This window comes from Otolemur garnettii, unplaced genomic scaffold, assembly GCF_000181295.1.
Source record: "Otolemur garnettii isolate 467f Iridium unplaced genomic scaffold, OtoGar3 scaffold00020, whole genome shotgun sequence".
Classification (NCBI taxonomy): Eukaryota; Metazoa; Chordata; class Mammalia; order Primates; family Galagidae; genus Otolemur; species Otolemur garnettii.
In genome coordinates, this window is record NW_003852415.1 from 18,690,039 (window position 1) to 18,707,438 (window position 17,400).

General features: G+C 39.1%; 1 protein-coding gene across 3 annotated transcripts in view; it reads left to right on the top strand.

The window, feature by feature from the left end:
* The first annotated feature begins 2,472 nt into the window (after positions 1-2,472).
* The window catches only part of GOLGA5 (golgin A5), a 41,304-nt gene continuing 26,376 nt past the window's right edge, over positions 2,473-17,400 (top strand). For 2 of the 3 annotated variants that reach the window (XR_002772518.1, XM_003786996.3), the window contains exons 1-5: positions 2,474-2,598; positions 5,076-5,652; positions 14,071-14,295; positions 15,896-16,115; positions 17,127-17,250. Coding sequence is in view for 2 of the 3 variants with exons in the window: in XM_003786996.3 (XP_003787044.1) it covers positions 5,106-5,652; positions 14,071-14,295; positions 15,896-16,115; positions 17,127-17,250 (1,116 nt within the window). In the remaining variant the exon portion in view is untranslated. Of the gene's footprint in view, positions 2,599-5,075; positions 5,653-14,070; positions 14,296-15,895; positions 16,116-17,126; positions 17,251-17,400 lie in introns of all 3 variants that reach the window. The other variant, XM_023511560.1, reaches the window with a different exon arrangement.

Below are 17,400 nucleotides of genomic sequence, written 5' to 3' on the forward strand. Positions count from 1 at the left end.
TTGGAGACACACTGGTGTTCTGAGTTACCCCCTGGCTGGAATAAATCTGCTTCCTCTAATCAACTGGTGCCTGGAGTCTTCAGTTTCCTGCTATAGTTCCAGCTACTCAGGAGGGTGAAGCAGGAGGATTGCCTGAGCCCAGGTGTTCAAGGCTGTAGTGAGTTTTGATGGTATCATTGCATTCCAGCTGGGGCAGCAGAGTGAGATCATATCTTTAAAAAAAAAAAAAAAAAGTTTTCTTGGATAAATGCTACTTAATTTGTGCTATACACCCGTGGTCAATTTCTAGGAAGTTAAAATGGCCATTTTTCTTTTTTCTTTTATTTTTGAAATGGTTGCTTTTCACAATTTTGCCCAATTTCATCATTATTTTTCTAGGAGAGGATTTTCTGAGCTCCTCACTCTGCCATTACAGAAGTCATAATATAGCCCTGTTTAAAACTTTTTCTTACGTTCTTTCTCCCTGGGCCCCGGAACAGACTAGTTCTGTTGCTTGGAGGTCTCCTTTTCCCTCTTCTTTTTCTAGGAGTTACTCACTGTGGTGGCATTAGGATAGCAAGAGGAGAGAGAAAAGGGCAAATATAGGGCTGGGCAGAGTTATAGCCTCTATTTTGGTTGTGCTGATCCAATCTGGCCCCAAAACTTCTGGCTAACCCAGCCTTGGCAGATGTCTATATGGTGACTCTTACGAGACATACATGGGAATTCTTAAAATACTATTTCTGGAGGCCTACCCACTGCTGAATTTTTAACATGGATGATTTGGCTTTGCCTCAACTTGTTTCATTTTTGTCACCCCTCCAATGGTTAAGAACAATGTTTCTGGAGTTACACAGATCAAATTTTGAATCCCAGATGTTCTATTTACTCCTTGTGTGACCATGGGTAAGTAACTAAGGCTCACTGAATCTCAATATCTTCATCTGTAAAATGGGGGAAAATCTTAAGTCAGATTTCATTAGGTAAGGCTGTGTAAGAAAAAATCCTCAATCTCAGTGGCTTCAGAGAGTAAAGGTTTATTTTTCATTCATGTGACATCTTTTAAGTGTGGCTTGCATCATATTTTTCCATCTGGGGCCCTTCTCATGAGAGAGGAAAAAGACCTAGAGAGCTGGTGGAAATAGATAAGGGCTCTTAACGCTTCTGCTCAGATGTGATGAAAGACACTTCTGCTCCTATTTCTTGGCCAGAAGATCATAGGATCAAGTCTGATATCTGCTAGGCTGGGAAAAATACTCCTCCTCTAGGATGTGCTACAGTCACATGGCAACATGAGATGATGTATAATCCTTAACTAGAAGAGCAACTTAGTTGGGAACAACCACCTCACCTACCACAGGATAACAGTACCTTCCTTAAGGTTTTGTGAGAATTAAATGAGGTTAAGCACTCCAGTGATTTACACAGTATTCTGCATCTAATAAGAGCTCAATAAATGTTAGGTGCCATTATTATTATTACCTCCTGGTGCTGCTGAACGTTTTTCTTTTCACTGGACTAGGCTAAACCTAACTTGAGAGGGAAAAAAGCAGGAATTGTAAATATTCCCAATATGTTAATAATTTGGAAACAAAACATTGAGTCTAAGAGGCACAGGCTTTGGAGCAATGTTCACGCCTTAAGGCAAATGATCTTAGGTAAGTTAACCTCTTTGAGCCTTAATTTTCTCAACTCAAAACTGAAAATATTTGGTCTACGTTGTAGGCTTGTCATTAGAGCCAAATTAGCCCAATCCTGTGCACATACTAAGTGCTGAGTATTTGTTGGATTATTGAATTTGGATTTTAGACTCATTTCAAATATTCAGTGAGTTGTATGTATAACATAACCACAATATTCCCGTTGGTCTTTTCCATCCTTTGGGTCTCAGCTCAAATATCACCTCCTTGGAGACACCTTTCCTGATCACCTGACTTAAAATACTTCCCCTGCTTCCTGGCCACTTCTCCCTGCTATCTTTACAGCTCTGGCAACATTCTGAAATTATTTGTTCACCAGTTGATGTAGTATCTGTCTTCAACTAGAAGGTAAGCTCCATGAAATTAAGGATCATGTTTTCTGTATTCCCACGTTCTGGTGTGAGCCTCTGCACTCTCATCTGTAAAACTAGGACAGACAACGGGTAAAAAGGATTTAGGAGTAGTCTAGCCAGCCCACCTGGGTCTCAGACCCCGCCCAACTCAAGCTTCATATTCCTTCCAGGCGGAACACCGCCTCCATCACTCACTTGGCCCACAGCAGGCCCCACCCCTTTGTGGGCGTGGCCGCCGATGTTGCGCCCACCCCACGCAGGTCGTCGTCAGACGCGCGCAGGCCTATCCCCCGCCCGTCCCACCGCAGACGAAAGAGGGGCGTGGCCAGGCGCGAGGCCCCCGCAGCCACCCGCGCTGCCGCCTGAGTTGCCTGCAGGTAGCTGCTCTTCGCTCTCCGCCGCTCAGGCAGTTCGAAAGGCACTCTGTTTTGGGGTCCTCGCCTCTCTTCCACGTCTCCCGGAAGCGGTAGCAAGGCCTGGGCGGGTTGGAGGGAGGATTTACTCAGCCTGGACCCTGTCCGGACCTGCTGCAGAGGGGCGCAGTGCAGTCGCTCCGGGATCCTCAGGTGAGGCGGAGGCGAGGGTCTCCTGCACTAGACAGGTCCGCGTGTGGGTGTTAACGGTCCTTGGCGCTCACTTTCGTCCAGTTGGGGGCTGAGCAAGGGAACAGGAGAGACCCTTGGACTTCATTTGACGTTGTTTACTGCTCTTCCCTTCCCTCCCTGCCCAGGCCCCCGCCTGGGCTGGCGGTTCTTCCCACTCCAGAAGCTCGAACGAGGTGGGTGGAGCGGGGGCCTGTACTCGCCTACCTGGGATCCACAGACTTGACAGACTTCCAGGGCCCTGCCGACTGGGCCTGATGGCCTAACCTTCAGTCCTCCTCCGTTCACACCCGGCCTTCAGAACAGGCCCTGCGACCGCCGTCTCTGGACCTGTCCCACGCACTGTCTGCCTCTGGGCAGTGTCAGAGGAATTACTTGAGGGCTGTGTACCCCAGAAGTCTGCTCTACATGTCAGTGGGGCAAGTGCCCAGGTTCATCTTAGTATTTGTTCAGTTAGGTAATCAACGTTCAAGTATGTACTATTGTTTTAAACTCCTGTTAACTTTAAAATGAGAGAAATTCAGAAGTGTGTTTTGATTGTTTCATTAAGACACATAATTTGCCCTCAATCTGTCAGTGTTTAAGAACAGTACTTCACGATGTCTATCTGGAGTTTTACAAAGTATTTCACCTCCATTTTCATTTGATTTTTGCACGGACTCTGAGACATACAGGTGTGTAATAGCCACGTTTTGTAAAGAACAGGTTTAAAGAGTGAGTTTCTTGAAGTTATTTAGATTTGGAGAGGCTAGATACAGAGAGGCATAGATTAAAAGGTGGGTCTGGCACTAACTCACTGAGAGTTGAGTATCTGAGAGGCTGTCTAAACTTAGGGATCTTTCTAATCTTTTTCCACTTTTTCAAAAAATGATATTGCTATTTACCACATATTGTGGCTGTGAAAATTACATGTGTACATATGCACAGTATCTGGCAGGTGAAAATTCCATTCAGCAGTATTAATGAGTGTCTACTGTGTGTTAAACCCTGGGAATTCATTGGTGAACAAAAGACATGGCCATTTATCCGGCCATTCTCCCTTTTTCCCCAGGAAGGAGAGAAAGATGTTTTTAAAGATGAAAAAGATAAAACATGACGGACTATGAAGCAAAAGAATAGAGTATATACAGAGAATAATTAATCTAACTTAGATGGAAGGAGCTCTGAAAGAGATGGATGACCTTTAAGTAAAAAATCAAGAACAGGGAAGTTAACTATGAAAAAAGTTCTTGGCAGAAGGGATGATGTGCCTATTCAATAAATGGTTGTTTATTATAGTGGTCTTCAATATCATAAGGATTAATAGCTTCATTGTTACTTTGATTTATTGTGGCACACAGTAAGTGCTCAAATATATGTACGGAACAAATAGTAATGCAATCATATTTTTATTCTGAACTTAGCTTAATGTACACATGGTATATATTGAGTATTTGGATTATTGAAAATATATTTTAGACATGTATGTTCACAGCTAAATTATCCATAATAGTGCTGCAGTTTAACATTAAGATAACCTTTATATTTATCAGAGGGAAATTTTTTTCAAGTTTTAGCACTTCAAACAAACTTCAGTAAATTGTTTTTATTTAGTTGTGCTGGGATTTTCCATATTATTGGCTATTTGGATGCTATGTTAACTTGCCAGGATTACCATAACAAAGTACCAAAGACTGTTTGGCTTGGATAACAAAAATTTATTTTCTCACAGTTCTGATGGCTAGAAGTCTGAGGTCAAGGTGTTGTCGGCAGACTTGATTTTTTTCTGAAGCTTCGTTCTTTGGCTTGTGGATGGCTACATCCTCCCTGTCCTGTCACATGGTCTTCTTTCTGTAGGTCTGTGTAGAAATTTTCTCTTCTTATGAGGTTATCAGTCATGTATTGGGCCCACCCTAATCCAGTAAGAGATAGGGTTAAGATTTGAGCCTAGGACTGTCTGACTCCAGAATCTGGTCTTAAATATTGGACTCATTTTAAAGATTCATTTTAAATTTCCTCTTTAGAGATTCTGTCTCCAAAAATATTCACATTGTGAGGTTTGGGGGTTAGGACTTCAACATAGGAAATTGAAGGGTATACATTTTAGCCTATAAGGGCTGTTTTGCTACTTGCCCTTCATTGAAATAGTAATAAAAACAGTAGCGATAGTTGTAATGATTGTAGTAGGAGCAATTAAAATTAGTGCTTATTTTGTGCCAAACATTTTACATCGTTGTTTTTTAATATTTCATCTTAAAACTATTTTATTAGGTGGGTACACTTTCTTTTTCCATTTTCTAGATTAAGTTTCTGGGTCTCATTTAAGTAATTTGCTCCAAGTTACCTAGCTTATGAGAGGTAGAGCTGGGATTTCAACCTAGGACTATATGACTTCAGAATCTGGTCTTAACTGTTGTACTCTGCTGTTGTGCCACACTGATCATTTTATGTCCTTTTTACAGGTTCATCAGTAGGATTATTCTGCTGCCATCATGTCTTGGTTTGTTGATCTTGCTGGAAAGGCAGAAGATCTTTTAAACCGCGTTGATCAAGGGGCTGCAACAGCACTCAGTAGAAAAGAAAACACCAGCAACATTAAATATAGCAAAAATACTGACTATTCTGAACTTCACCAGCAAAATACAGATTTGACTTATCAGGCTGGACCCAAAGCTACTTATATTTCACCAGCAGCTGATAACATTCGAAATAAAAAAGCCACCATCTTAGCTGGCACTGCAAATGTAAAAGTAGGATCTAGGACACCAGTGGAGGCCTCCCATCCTGTTGAAAATGCATCTGTTCCTAGGCCTTCATCCCAGTTTGTGCGAAGAAAAAAATCAGAACCTGACGATGAGCTGCTATTTGATTTTCTTAATAGTTCACAGAAGGAGCCTACTGGAAGGGTAGAAATCAAAAAAGAAAAGAGCAAGACGCCTGTCTTTCAGAGTTCTCGGACATCAAGCGTCACTTCTGTGAACACCAGTGTAACCACCATCAAAGCCGGTGAAGAAAATTCTTCTGGGAGCCAGACCCACGGTAGTTAATCAGTCCTCTGTTTCTTTTAGAGTTAAACAAGGATGTGTCATCATAGCTTAAAATGTTCTGATAATGATGCTTATTCACTATTACAGGACATGTCCCCCCGTGTAAGACCAGGCTCTCTGCAAATGTCTGGTGTAAACAAGGGGCACAACACCAAATACTATAAGTCAATATACAGGAGTCTTTGATTGTGGTCTGTAGGGTAACTTTACCCAATCCAGCTTCTAAAAAATTAGGTTAAATTCGATTGTTTTTAAGACATTTTAAGATTTAAAAAAAAGAAATACTTGAAATCTGAAAGAAAATGTGATTTTGGATTTGGGACTTTCTCAATTCATTTTATTAGTGGGATCATAAAAATGACAGGCTGTACTTTATATATTTTCTGGGTTTTGTCCTCTCCATCCCCCATTCTCCAGAAATAAAGCTGAGAGACTGAACTTTGACCCAACTTGAATTGTTGAAGGCATTGACTTAATAGTGAAGTAAGAGTTTACAATTTTGGTTTTCAGTTGTTTAATTTGCTTTGAAATTGTCACTATCACATCTTATCTGCAAAATGAGGTTAAGTGTTGTAAAATAGCAATAAACACAATAGGTTTTTTGTAAAAATTATGGAGCTTATGATTAATAGAAGTTTAACTGTTAAACCTTCTCTCACTGTTTGGCTGTTAGTGAATAAAATCTGTCTTGGGTATTTAAATTAAGAAGTTGTATAGAAGCAAGGGTTTGAGGTTTTCATGATTAAGAGCATGCAATAGCAGTAGATTAATACGTTCACACACTTCTGAATTTCTTCTCAGCTGTCTTTTGGTGAATTATACAAAGAGCCTACTAGGTGTAAGGATACAGAAGTGTCCAGTGCACAGATAGATACATAAACAGATAATTTATATGTAATGCAGTAAATGCAGTAATGAAATATGGAAACAGGAAGAAGTAACTCATTGCCTCAGGTATTCAGGAAAGGATACACAGAGGGTCTGCGTTTTGAGCTGGATCTTAAAGGATGAATAGGAGTTTTCCAGGTAAAAAAGGAAGAGGGGTTGGAGACAGCATTCCATGCAGAGAGAACAGATTCTTAGAGTTGGTAGAGTAGAAAAAGATTGTAAGAAAATTTAGGAAACACTGAGAGTGATAGACAGCAATGAAGAAAAAGAAGCTAGCAAAGAAAGTTAGGACCTTATGTAACACTGTTTACTTGTTTAAACCCATTATACGTATAGATCATTGTTACAGATTAGTCCCTGAACAACTTGCATTAGAATCACTTGTGTGATGAATGGAAACTAAAACATTAGGTTCCTCCTCTGAGTTACTGAGTCAAGCTTGCTGGGGATGCGTTCCAGGACATCTTGACTTTTTTGTTCCTTAGGTGGCTTAGTGACTGCCACAGGCCGTGTGATGCTAGTAGAGGTCTTTAAGCCAGTAGTTGGCACGAGTTATTTTTCTACTTTTAAGAAAAAAAAAAAAAAAACTTTACATTTAATTGTAAAGGATGGACTGAAGAGAACCTGGTTGGCAGGGGAAAGAACTAGAACCAGCTATATATAATACACAGGTTATAGTTATAAAAGTTTTTTGTTTCTCTTGGGTAGGTTGAGAACAAAACAGTTGGAACTGTTACCATTTGGGGCTGAATAATTCATTTTTGTGGGAAGCTGTCCTGTCCTTTGTAGGATGTTAGCAAGCATCTGTGATCTCTTAATTCATTAGATGTTAATAGCATGCCTCTTGTGACAGCCAAATATGTCTGGGCAAATGCAGAGCAAAATCACCCTAGGTTGAGCATCAGTGCCTTGAGGGTGCTTAGAAATGCCTAGAAATGGAATTGTTGAGTTTTAGGGTATGACAGTATTCAACTACATTAGTAATGCCAAAGTGATTTTCTGCAAAACTTGCCCCGATTCATACTCTAATCAGTTGTGGTTAAGAATTTTTTTGTTCTGCATTCTCACCAGTGTTTAACTTTTTAATGTTTTGCTAATCAGGTTTGTCTTTGCTTTTATTTCCTTCATTACTAACGTGGCTGAGCGTCTCGTCAAATATTTGACTATTCAAATTTCATTTTCCGAGAAGTGCCTATTCAAGTCTTCTTACCGTTTTTTTCTATTGGATCATTTGTCTTTTTCCTTATTAATTTTGTGGACATTCTTTAATGTTCTAGCCGCTAATTCTTTCTCACCCTCTTCCAGTTTTACCTTGGTTCCCCCTCCCACAATGATGTTTCACTCCCACAGTGAATGGAAGTTTTCAGTGTAGATGAATTTATCAATCTTTTCCTATGGTTTGTGGTGTTTGTGTCTTAGAAAATCTTTCTTTAACCTAAGGTCATAAAGATATTTTTCTCTGTTATCATCTGTAGTGTGAGGTAGGCATCCAGTTCCATTTTTTCCCATATGGAAATCAGCTGTCTTAGGATCCTTTATTGAAGAGACTGTCCTTTCCCTACCCCTTTGCATTACCATCTCTGTCATGAATCAAATGTTCATCTATTCTTTACTCTGTTGGGGGCACTTAATTCTGTTTCATTGTATTATTTGTGTATTTTTGTGTCTGTGCCATGTTCTTTTAATGTACTTTTATAATATGTCTTTTTTAAAAATTAAATCATAGCTGTGCACATTAATTGTAATACGTCTTAATATCTGATAGGGTTACTTCTACCTTGTGGTGGTTCTTCAAAAATGGTTTGGCTTTTCTTGGACTTTTGCACTCCTGTATGTATTTCAGAATTTACTTGTAAAATTTCACAAATGTTCTGTTGGTCTTATTGGGAAATCATTCTGTATATTTTGGTGAGAATCAGGACTTTTATTACATGGCGTTTTCTGATCTGTGAATGTGGTACAATTCCAACTTATGTTGTAATGTCTTTTATTAAGATTTTGTTTTCTCCATGAAGATCTTACATACTTTATGTTAGATTTATTCATGGGCAGTTTATATTTTTTTGAAGCTTTACAAATGTACTTAAAAATTTTTGCTCCTTCTTGTTGCTGGTATATTGCTTTATGTATATGTATATATGGCATCCTAGATAGCTCTTCATATTTTTCTGGACATGCATTTAGATTTTCAACAACACAATCATATCATCTGTGTGTCATGAGTTTGTTTCTTCTATCTCAGCTCTTTCATCTTTTTTTTTGTTGTTGTTGTTGTTGTTTGTTTGTTTTGAGACAGAATCTCTGTTGCCCAGGTTGGAGTGCAGTGGTGTTGTCATAGCTCACTGTAACCTCAAGCTCCTCGGCTCGGGTAGTCCTCCTGCCTCAGCCTTCCAAATAGCTGGAACTATAGGCATGTACCACCATGACCAGCTAATTTTTATATTTTTTAAAGAGATAGAGTCTCATTCATATTCGGGCTTGTCTTGAACTCCTGGCCTCAAGCATTCCTCCCATCTTGGCCTTCCAGAGTGCTAGGATTACAGGCTTGAACCACCTCACCTAGCTTCTGCCTCCCTGCCCTTTTATCTTAAAAAAAACTTTTTGTATTAGCCAAGGGTGGTGGTGCAGGCCTGTAGTCCCAGCTACTCAGGAGGCTGACACAGGAGGATTGATTGAGCCTAGGAGTTTGAGGTTGGTGTGAGCTAGGCTAAGGCATGGTACTCTAGCTGGGTGACAGAATAAGAGACTCTGTCTCCCCCCACCCCCAAATATTGCCTAGGACACAAAAACCAATTTCATATCTTATTTCTTGCTTTAAAGTGGAACTCTTGAACTGTCTAAGAATGATTTTGCATTAAACTTTTTAATCAGTTTAAGGAATTTTTCATATATATCTAGTTTATCATGTTGTATTTTTGCTTTACCTCTGGGGATGATAATATAATTTTTCTTTTCTCTTCTTTTCTTGAGACAGAGTCTTAAGCTGTCACCCTGGGTAGAATGCAGTGGTGTCACAGCTCACAGCAACCTCAAACTCTTGGACTTAAGCAATTCTCTTACCTCAGCCTCCCAAGTAGCTGGGACTACAGGCGCCCACCACAACACCAGGCTGTTTTGTTTGAGGCAGTTATCATTATTGTATAGTTGGTCTGGCCAGTCTCAGTGTGTGTGGCCAGTGCCCTACCCACTGAACTATGGGCGCCGCCCTGATTTTTCTTTTTTAATAGAATATGTGAATCAATTTTTTTAAAAACATGAAACCAACAACTTTCAAACAATCTAACAGACTTTGCTAATGATCCGTTTAGGATTTTTGCATTTATTTTATAAGGCAAATTGTCCTATAATATTGTTAGGTTTTAGTATTACAGTATGTTAGCCTGATCAAATGAATTTATCTTGTCTTAACTGATGTTAGACTAAGATTATTTATTCCCTGAATGTTTGCTAGGAGTCTCTGGTTAAACCATCAGGGCATGGGATATTTTTAGTGAAAGATTGTAACTATTGATTCAGTTTTTTTTTTAATTTCTTCCTGAGTCTGTTTTTGGTACATTTTGGGGGATCATATTTATTTAATTTCAGGAAACTAACGAAGGTGTTCTAACTGCAGAAACCGAAGCTTGGTAACGTGTACTGCCTTAAGAATATCAATATCTGGCATATCATGAACCTTTACCAGGTGTCTGACACTGTGCTGCCTATTTAAAAAAAAAAGTTTGTAATGACATATACTACACTGTCCTTATTTAAAGTATACAGTTTGGTGAGTTCCAGTATCATGTACATTTTAACACTTATAAGCCTACTGTTGTTTATCTCTCCAAGAACTGCTTTCAGTTGTGTTGATCCTCTCTACTACGTTTTCCTTCCTATTTTGTTAATTTCTGCTTTAAGTTTATTGTGCTGTTCTTTTGTAACTTAAAATGTATATATAACTCATTCATTTTCTTCTTTCATCTTTAATGTAAATATTTGAGGCAACATTTTCTTCGTGATACTGCTTTTGATATTATCCCACAGGTTTGGTTATACATATACTTCATTTCTTTTAAAATCTTTATTTTGGAAATGTCAAACATACCAAAGTAGAGAGTGACGACCTCCTGTTACCCAACTACAGTAATCTGCAGCTCCTGGCCTTTTTTGTTTCATTTACACTCTCTCATTTACTCTCCCATTTTCCCATCCCTTTCCTTACCTCCACTTTCCACAGAAGTGTTTTGAAGTAAATGATTTTGTAGATTTCATATCATTTCATTACTCTAAAAACAGATGTTAACACCATTATCACCTTAAAATAATTCCTTAATAACTAGTCAGTATTCAGATTTCTCTTTCTGTATCATTTTTTCTTTTTTTACATTTGGTGTATTTGAGTGTCCTAACAAGAGTTGAGCTCTTCAAATTCTTTTAATCTGTAAGGTACCCCTCTTGTCTTTCTTTTCTTGTTGTTCATTTGTTAAATAAATATTATTAAAAATTAAGTCCCAAGTGTATTCTAATCTTAATTATGATTTTTTTTCTTTGATCCATGACTTATTTACACCTTTTTTTGGAGACTATTTCACTCTGTCACCCTGGATAGAGTGCCCTGGTATCATAGCTCACAGAAGCCTCAAACTCTTGGGCTTGAGCAATCCTCTTGCCTCAGCCTCCCGAGTAGCTGGAGCTACAGGCACCTGCACAGTGCCCAGCTAGCTAGCTTTTCTACTTTTAGTGATGGTGGTCTTACTTTTGCCCAGGCTGGTCTTAAACTCCTGAGCTTAAGCAGTCCACCCACCTCAACCTCCCAGAGTGCTAGGATTACAGGAATGAGCCACCGCTCCAGAAAGTTTTTTATTTTCTTAACATGTAGTTTTTCCAGTCTTGTCATATGATTTATGGCTTAATTACATTGAGACCAAATAGCTTGGTCTATGTGATACAAATCCTTTGAATTTTGTTTTATGTCCCACTAAATCAGTACTTCTTTGTTTGTTTGTTTGTTTGTTTTTTGAGACAGAGTCTGACTTTGTCTCCCTCGGTAGAGTGCTATGGCATCACAGCTCACAGCAACCTCCAACTCTTGGGCTTAAGCGATTCTCTTGCTTCAGCCTCCTGAGTAGCTGGGAATACAGGTGTCTGCCACAATGCCCAGCTATTTTTTGTTGCAGTTCTCATTGCAGTTTTAGCTGGCCAGGGCCAGGTTTGAACCTGCCACCCTTGGTATATGGGGCTGGTGCCTTCCCCACTGAGCCACAGGTGCCGCCCCCTACTTCTCAGTGTTCCATGTGTCCTTCAAAATGAGATGTACTCTGCATTTGGGTGCTATGTTTTATATATGTTCTTGCATTAAAGTTGTTAATTATGCTTTCAAATCTTTACTCACTTTTTTGCTTGTTTGACCTAACAACTTTTTGCTGTCAACTTTTTAAAGCAATGTTTTATGTGGAATATTTACAGCCTATACCAAGTAAACAATAATATAATCAGTGTTCAGCATCCAGCTTTTCGATACTGATTAACACTCCCATTTTCTTTTTTTTAGGCCAGGGCCGGGTTTGAACCCACCACCTCCGGCATATGGGGCCAGCGTCCTACTCCTTTGAGCCACAAGCACTGCCCCAACACTCCCATTTTTAAATCATCTTCATCTCTAGTGTATTCCACTTAAATATTAATTTTTTATGGTTATTTCTTTTAGGTTAAATTTATAAATATCAAAATGCTAAAAAATCTAAGCTATGCAGATAATGCCTATACTCACGAACACCTTTATCATGATTAGATTTCATTTGCCCCCAAAGTTCTGCATGTTCCTTTCCAGCTAATCTCCCCACCCCATTCCTGAAAACATCTATTCTTCCAATTATTTTCACCTTAGATTAGTTTTTGCTTGTACTAAAACTTTATATAAAAGGACTCATATTGTATGTACACTTTCTGTTCCCAGTCTGGAGTGCAGTGGTGTGATTATAGCTCACTGCAGCCTTGAACACCTGGGCTCAAGCCATCTTGCCTTGGACTCCTGACTAGCTAAAACTGCAGGTGTGCACCACCAGGCCTGGCTAAATTTTTGTGTGTGTGTGTGGAGATGGGGTCTCACTAAAGTCCTAGCCTCAATTGATCTTCCTGCCTAGTACCTCAAGTGCTGGGGTTATAGGCATGAGCCACCTTGCATGGGCCATGTTACTATTCTTTTTATGGTTGTATAGTATTCTATTACATGGATATATCACAGCTTATCCATAGTCCTTTGTGGACATTGAGGTTATTTCCAGTTGTTTATCATGAATAAAGCTGCTCTGAGCAGTTTCATACTTGCCTTTTTGTAAGCAAATGTTTTCATTTCTCTTGGATAAAATGCCTAGGCATAGAACTATAGGTGCATGTTTAATTTCATAAGAAATTGTGAAACCGTTTTTCACCTGTGTGGTTTTGTTTTGTAGTCTCATCAGCAATGTAGGACAGATCCAGTTGCTCTATATTCTCATCAGCACGTAGTGTTTTTCATATTAACCGTTATAGCGGGTGTGTATTGGTTCTCACTGTGATTTTAATTTGCATTTCCTTGAACACTAAAGATGTTGAGAACTTTTTCATTTGATTTTTTTTTTTTTTTTTGAGAGAGAGAGAGTCACACTGTGTCACCTGGGTAGAGTGCTATGGCATCACAGCTCACAGCAACCTCAAATTCTTGTGTTTAAGTGATTCTCTTGCCTCAGCCTCCCAAGGATCTGGGACTATAGGTGCCCACCACGACACCTGGCTATTTTTTTTGTTGTTGTTATTGTTGATCAGCAGGCCCAGGCTGAGTTGGAACCCTCCAGCCCCAGTGTATGTGGCTGGTGCCCTAACCCCTGAGCTACAGGCAACAAGCCTCATTTGATTATTAACCATTTGCTTATCTAACTTTGTAAAATATGAAGGCTTTTGCCCATATAGTTAATGTTCTATTTGATTTTATCATTTGGATAAAGTTTTCTTAATCACGTAAATTTTAGAGTAATTTAAAAGTATACTTGTGTTACTTTGAGTAACAAAAACAAGATTAATCTGAATTCATGAGTCTCTTATTTCTTTGGGTGAGACATTTTAGATTCCATTTTAATATGTAACAAGTTGCTGTGACCTGTTTCTGTTGAAACCCACAACTGTTCTTTTGTTCCATCCCAATATTTTCAGTGTTAGAACTTTTCCCTTCCTCCCCCAAAAAACATACTGGAGATAAAAGGGAGTCTGAACCCCTTTTTCACCTGAACATAACCACTCAAATTATCTCTGTTTTTCTCCTTCCCAGATCTATATACTTACATTCTCTATTGCCATTCATTCAGTATATCTAGACTTGTGAGGTCCATAGGCTCCATTTAGGAGAATAGATTTTCATCAGGAGGAAACCCATTGAGAATTTAAGTTTAATTTTTATGGTATTTTAGCTGTAGCAGCCAACTTGAGCCCTATGGCAGCCTACCAAAGTAAACTACTAATCCATATGTGGTAACCATTGCTAATCTAATGAAATTTTTTTTTTTTACAGACAGTGCTAATAATTTAGATTCTGGTCCTGAAGGCCAAGAGGATTCTTCAAAGGAAATTGTATCATCAAATGCTGTCTGCAGTAATCACAACCCACCTAATGATGATGGCAAATCACATGAACTATCTAACCTTCGACTGGAGAATCAATTGCTAAGGAATGAAGTTCAGTCTTTAAATCAAGAAATGGCTTCATTACTTCAAAGATCCAAAGAAACTCAAGAAGGTAGAGCCTTATTCAAATTATTCAAGTTAGGAATTTAGCCTTCAAATCTAAACTAAAACCTTTATATCCACACTATAAGAAATAGCTTAGGTAAGACTTATAAAATGGTATTTTCACAGAAATTGAGGGCCAAGATTTAGAAATGGTACCAGTCATCCTCCCACCATCCTGAAATGTAGAGTATTGGCTTGTTTGGTCATTCTTTAGCAACCATGAACTTTAAGAACTGAGAGAAACCAAACATTAGTAATTGTCTAGTTCGTTTGATTTATTCTGAACTTTCAAGGGGAACTCTCCATTAACCAAAGGTGAATTAAACAAAGTATTGGACCCTAATTGTTAGGGTTGTAGAACTGCTGTTCCAGAGGACATAAAATTTGTATGGAATTCACTTTGAATAGTGCCTTTAGAAATTGTACAGTGAGGTGACACTAGAGTAGAAAACCTCAGATTCCTTAAAAATGAGGAATCAAAAAGAAAATAATCTCATAACTGAGGTAATGACAGGGAAAGGTGTGAATATTATTGTACGTGTGGCTGAGGAGAAAACAAGACAGATGAAATCATTGCTTTGGTTCCTGGGGCTTATTAGAAAGCAGTGGGTGGACAGTGGAAACGTTTTCCCAAGACATGGATGAAAGTTCAGAAGAGTGGAACATGGTTTAAGACTAACTAGTCAGGCTGACTTAGAAAAAGCTTTACCAAGATTAAATTTAGACATAAGAAATAGAGATTTTCGGCTCAGCGCCTGTGGCTCAAGTGGCTAACGCGCCAGCCACATACACCTAAGGTAGCGGGTTCGAATCCAGCCGAGGCCCGCCAAACAACAATGATGGCTGCAACTAAAAAATACCCGGGTGTTGTGGCGGGCGCCTGTGGTCCCAGCTGCTTGGGAGGCTGAGGCAGGAGACTCGCTTGAGCCTAGGAGTTGGAGGTTGCTGTGAGCTGTGATGCCACAGCACTCTACCCAGGGGGACAACTTGAGGCTTTGTCTCAAAAAAAAAAAAAAAAAGAAATAGAGATTTTCCTGACACCCTGTACAGTTGGTTTCAGCGTTAAAAACCTTATTTTTGTTGGTGGCAAACTTCAATTACAGATGGTATATGAGGATGTGGAAATGCCATTGTATTCTGAAATATATTCCTCTTTTTGCACTGATTTCCTAGGTTAAAGAATAACATCATTTTATAACAGTAATTGAAAGAAATAGCCTCTTTCCTGTGTTTATCCTGAGGTTTTGGGGTCTGCATTTCCATTCTTTCCTTGTCTCTACCAGAACGCCACAAATCCACTGACCATTTTAGTGTTATTAATACTGTGCTATCATCTGGGTTTTGGCTTCCAAATGCTTTATGATATAACATCATAGAACAACTTGCTTTATTTCCCTATCTAATCTGTTAACTATAATATAGGTACGAGTATTGGCCTTGAAAACTAGATGTCCCATTTGGGGGCAAAATATAATGAAGATATTTGTAAGCTCCTAGTTTTGACAATAAAGTACTAAAAAGACTTAAGAAACTATGTGTGCTCTGAGAAAGATGTGTTTGGTTTTGCTTGTATAGAGAAAATTCCTTTTTCTTTTTTTTAAAAATAGAGTTAAACAAAGCAAGGGCAAGGGTTGAAAAATGGAATGCTGACCATTCAAAGAGTGACCGAATAACGCGAGAACTCCGAGCCCAAGTAGATGACCTGACTGAAGCACTGGCTGCCAAGGATTCTCAGCTGGCAGTACTGAAAGTGAGACTCCAGGAAGCTGACCAGCTACTGAATACTCGCACAGAAGCATTAGAAGCCTTACAGAGTGAAAAATCACGGTAGGTAATTTAACCAATAATGAAAAAACAAGGTAGAATGACTCTCTCTTTCCAATATAAGTAACAGTAAACATTATGGTGTATCCTATCTTATGAAATTGTAGGCTTGGATCCCGTAGCACAGTGGTTATGACACCAGCCACATACCCCAAGGCTGGGGGGTCCGAACCCCCCAGGCCAGCTAAACAACAATGACAACTTCAATGAAAAATAGCTAGGTGTTGTGGCGGGTGCCTGTAGTCCCAGTTGTGTGGGAAGCTGAGGCAGGATTCACTTAAGCCCAAGAGATTGAGGTTGCTGTGATGCCATGGCACTCTACCGAGGGTGATATAGTGAGACTCTGTCTCAAAAAAAGAAAATGCAGCATTTTGGAAATTTAGGAGGGGAAAAATTTTTTTGGTAGTGTTGAAAATGTGTATGATTAAAATGGATTCATTATTTGAACCTTGAGATGCATTGTTAGAAATTCTGAATTTAAAAATATTTAAGGCCAGGCATGGTGGTTCATGCCTGTAATCCTAGCACTCTGGGAGGCCAAAGTGGGTGGATTGCTTGAGCTCAAGAGTTCGAGACCAGCCTGAGCCACAGCAAGACCCTATCTCTACTAAAAATAGAAAAACTAGCTGAGCATAGTGGTACACACCTATAGTTGCAGCTACTTGGGAGGCTGAGGCAAGAGGATTGCTCAAACCCAAGAGTTTGAGGTTGCTGTGAGCTGTAATGTTAAGGCACTCTACTCAGGAGATGGAGTGAGACTGTCTCAAAAAAGATAAAGAATCAGAAAAAACAAAAAATAAAATGATTTGAATAGTATCATTAATCTTCAGTGTTATGGTATATATTTAAATTAGGATGTCTAAAAATAGAAAGGGAAAAAATTTCTCTAAGAGTGTTTTAGTAAAATCCCCCTTTTTTGTGCTTGACTAATAAGCTGATGGTATAACTGATAGTCTGCCTTATCACTTGTACACCGTCAGGACACATTATTTCACATGATGCATTTTCTTTTAGAATAATACAAGATCAAAGTGAAGGTAGTAACCTACAGAATCAAGCTCTGCAAACTCTTCAGGAGAGACTACATGAGGCGGATACCACTCTGAAGAGAGAGCAAGAGAGCTATAAACAAATGCAGGTTAGAATGGGAAATGACAGATTTCTAATGTTATCTGGACAAGGAAAAATGACTTTATGCTGTTTCATAATATTTACTCTAACGAAACTCTGCATCTCAGGAAATTCTGTTTCTGTGACAAAAACTTATTTTTATGTTGAGGTATAATTT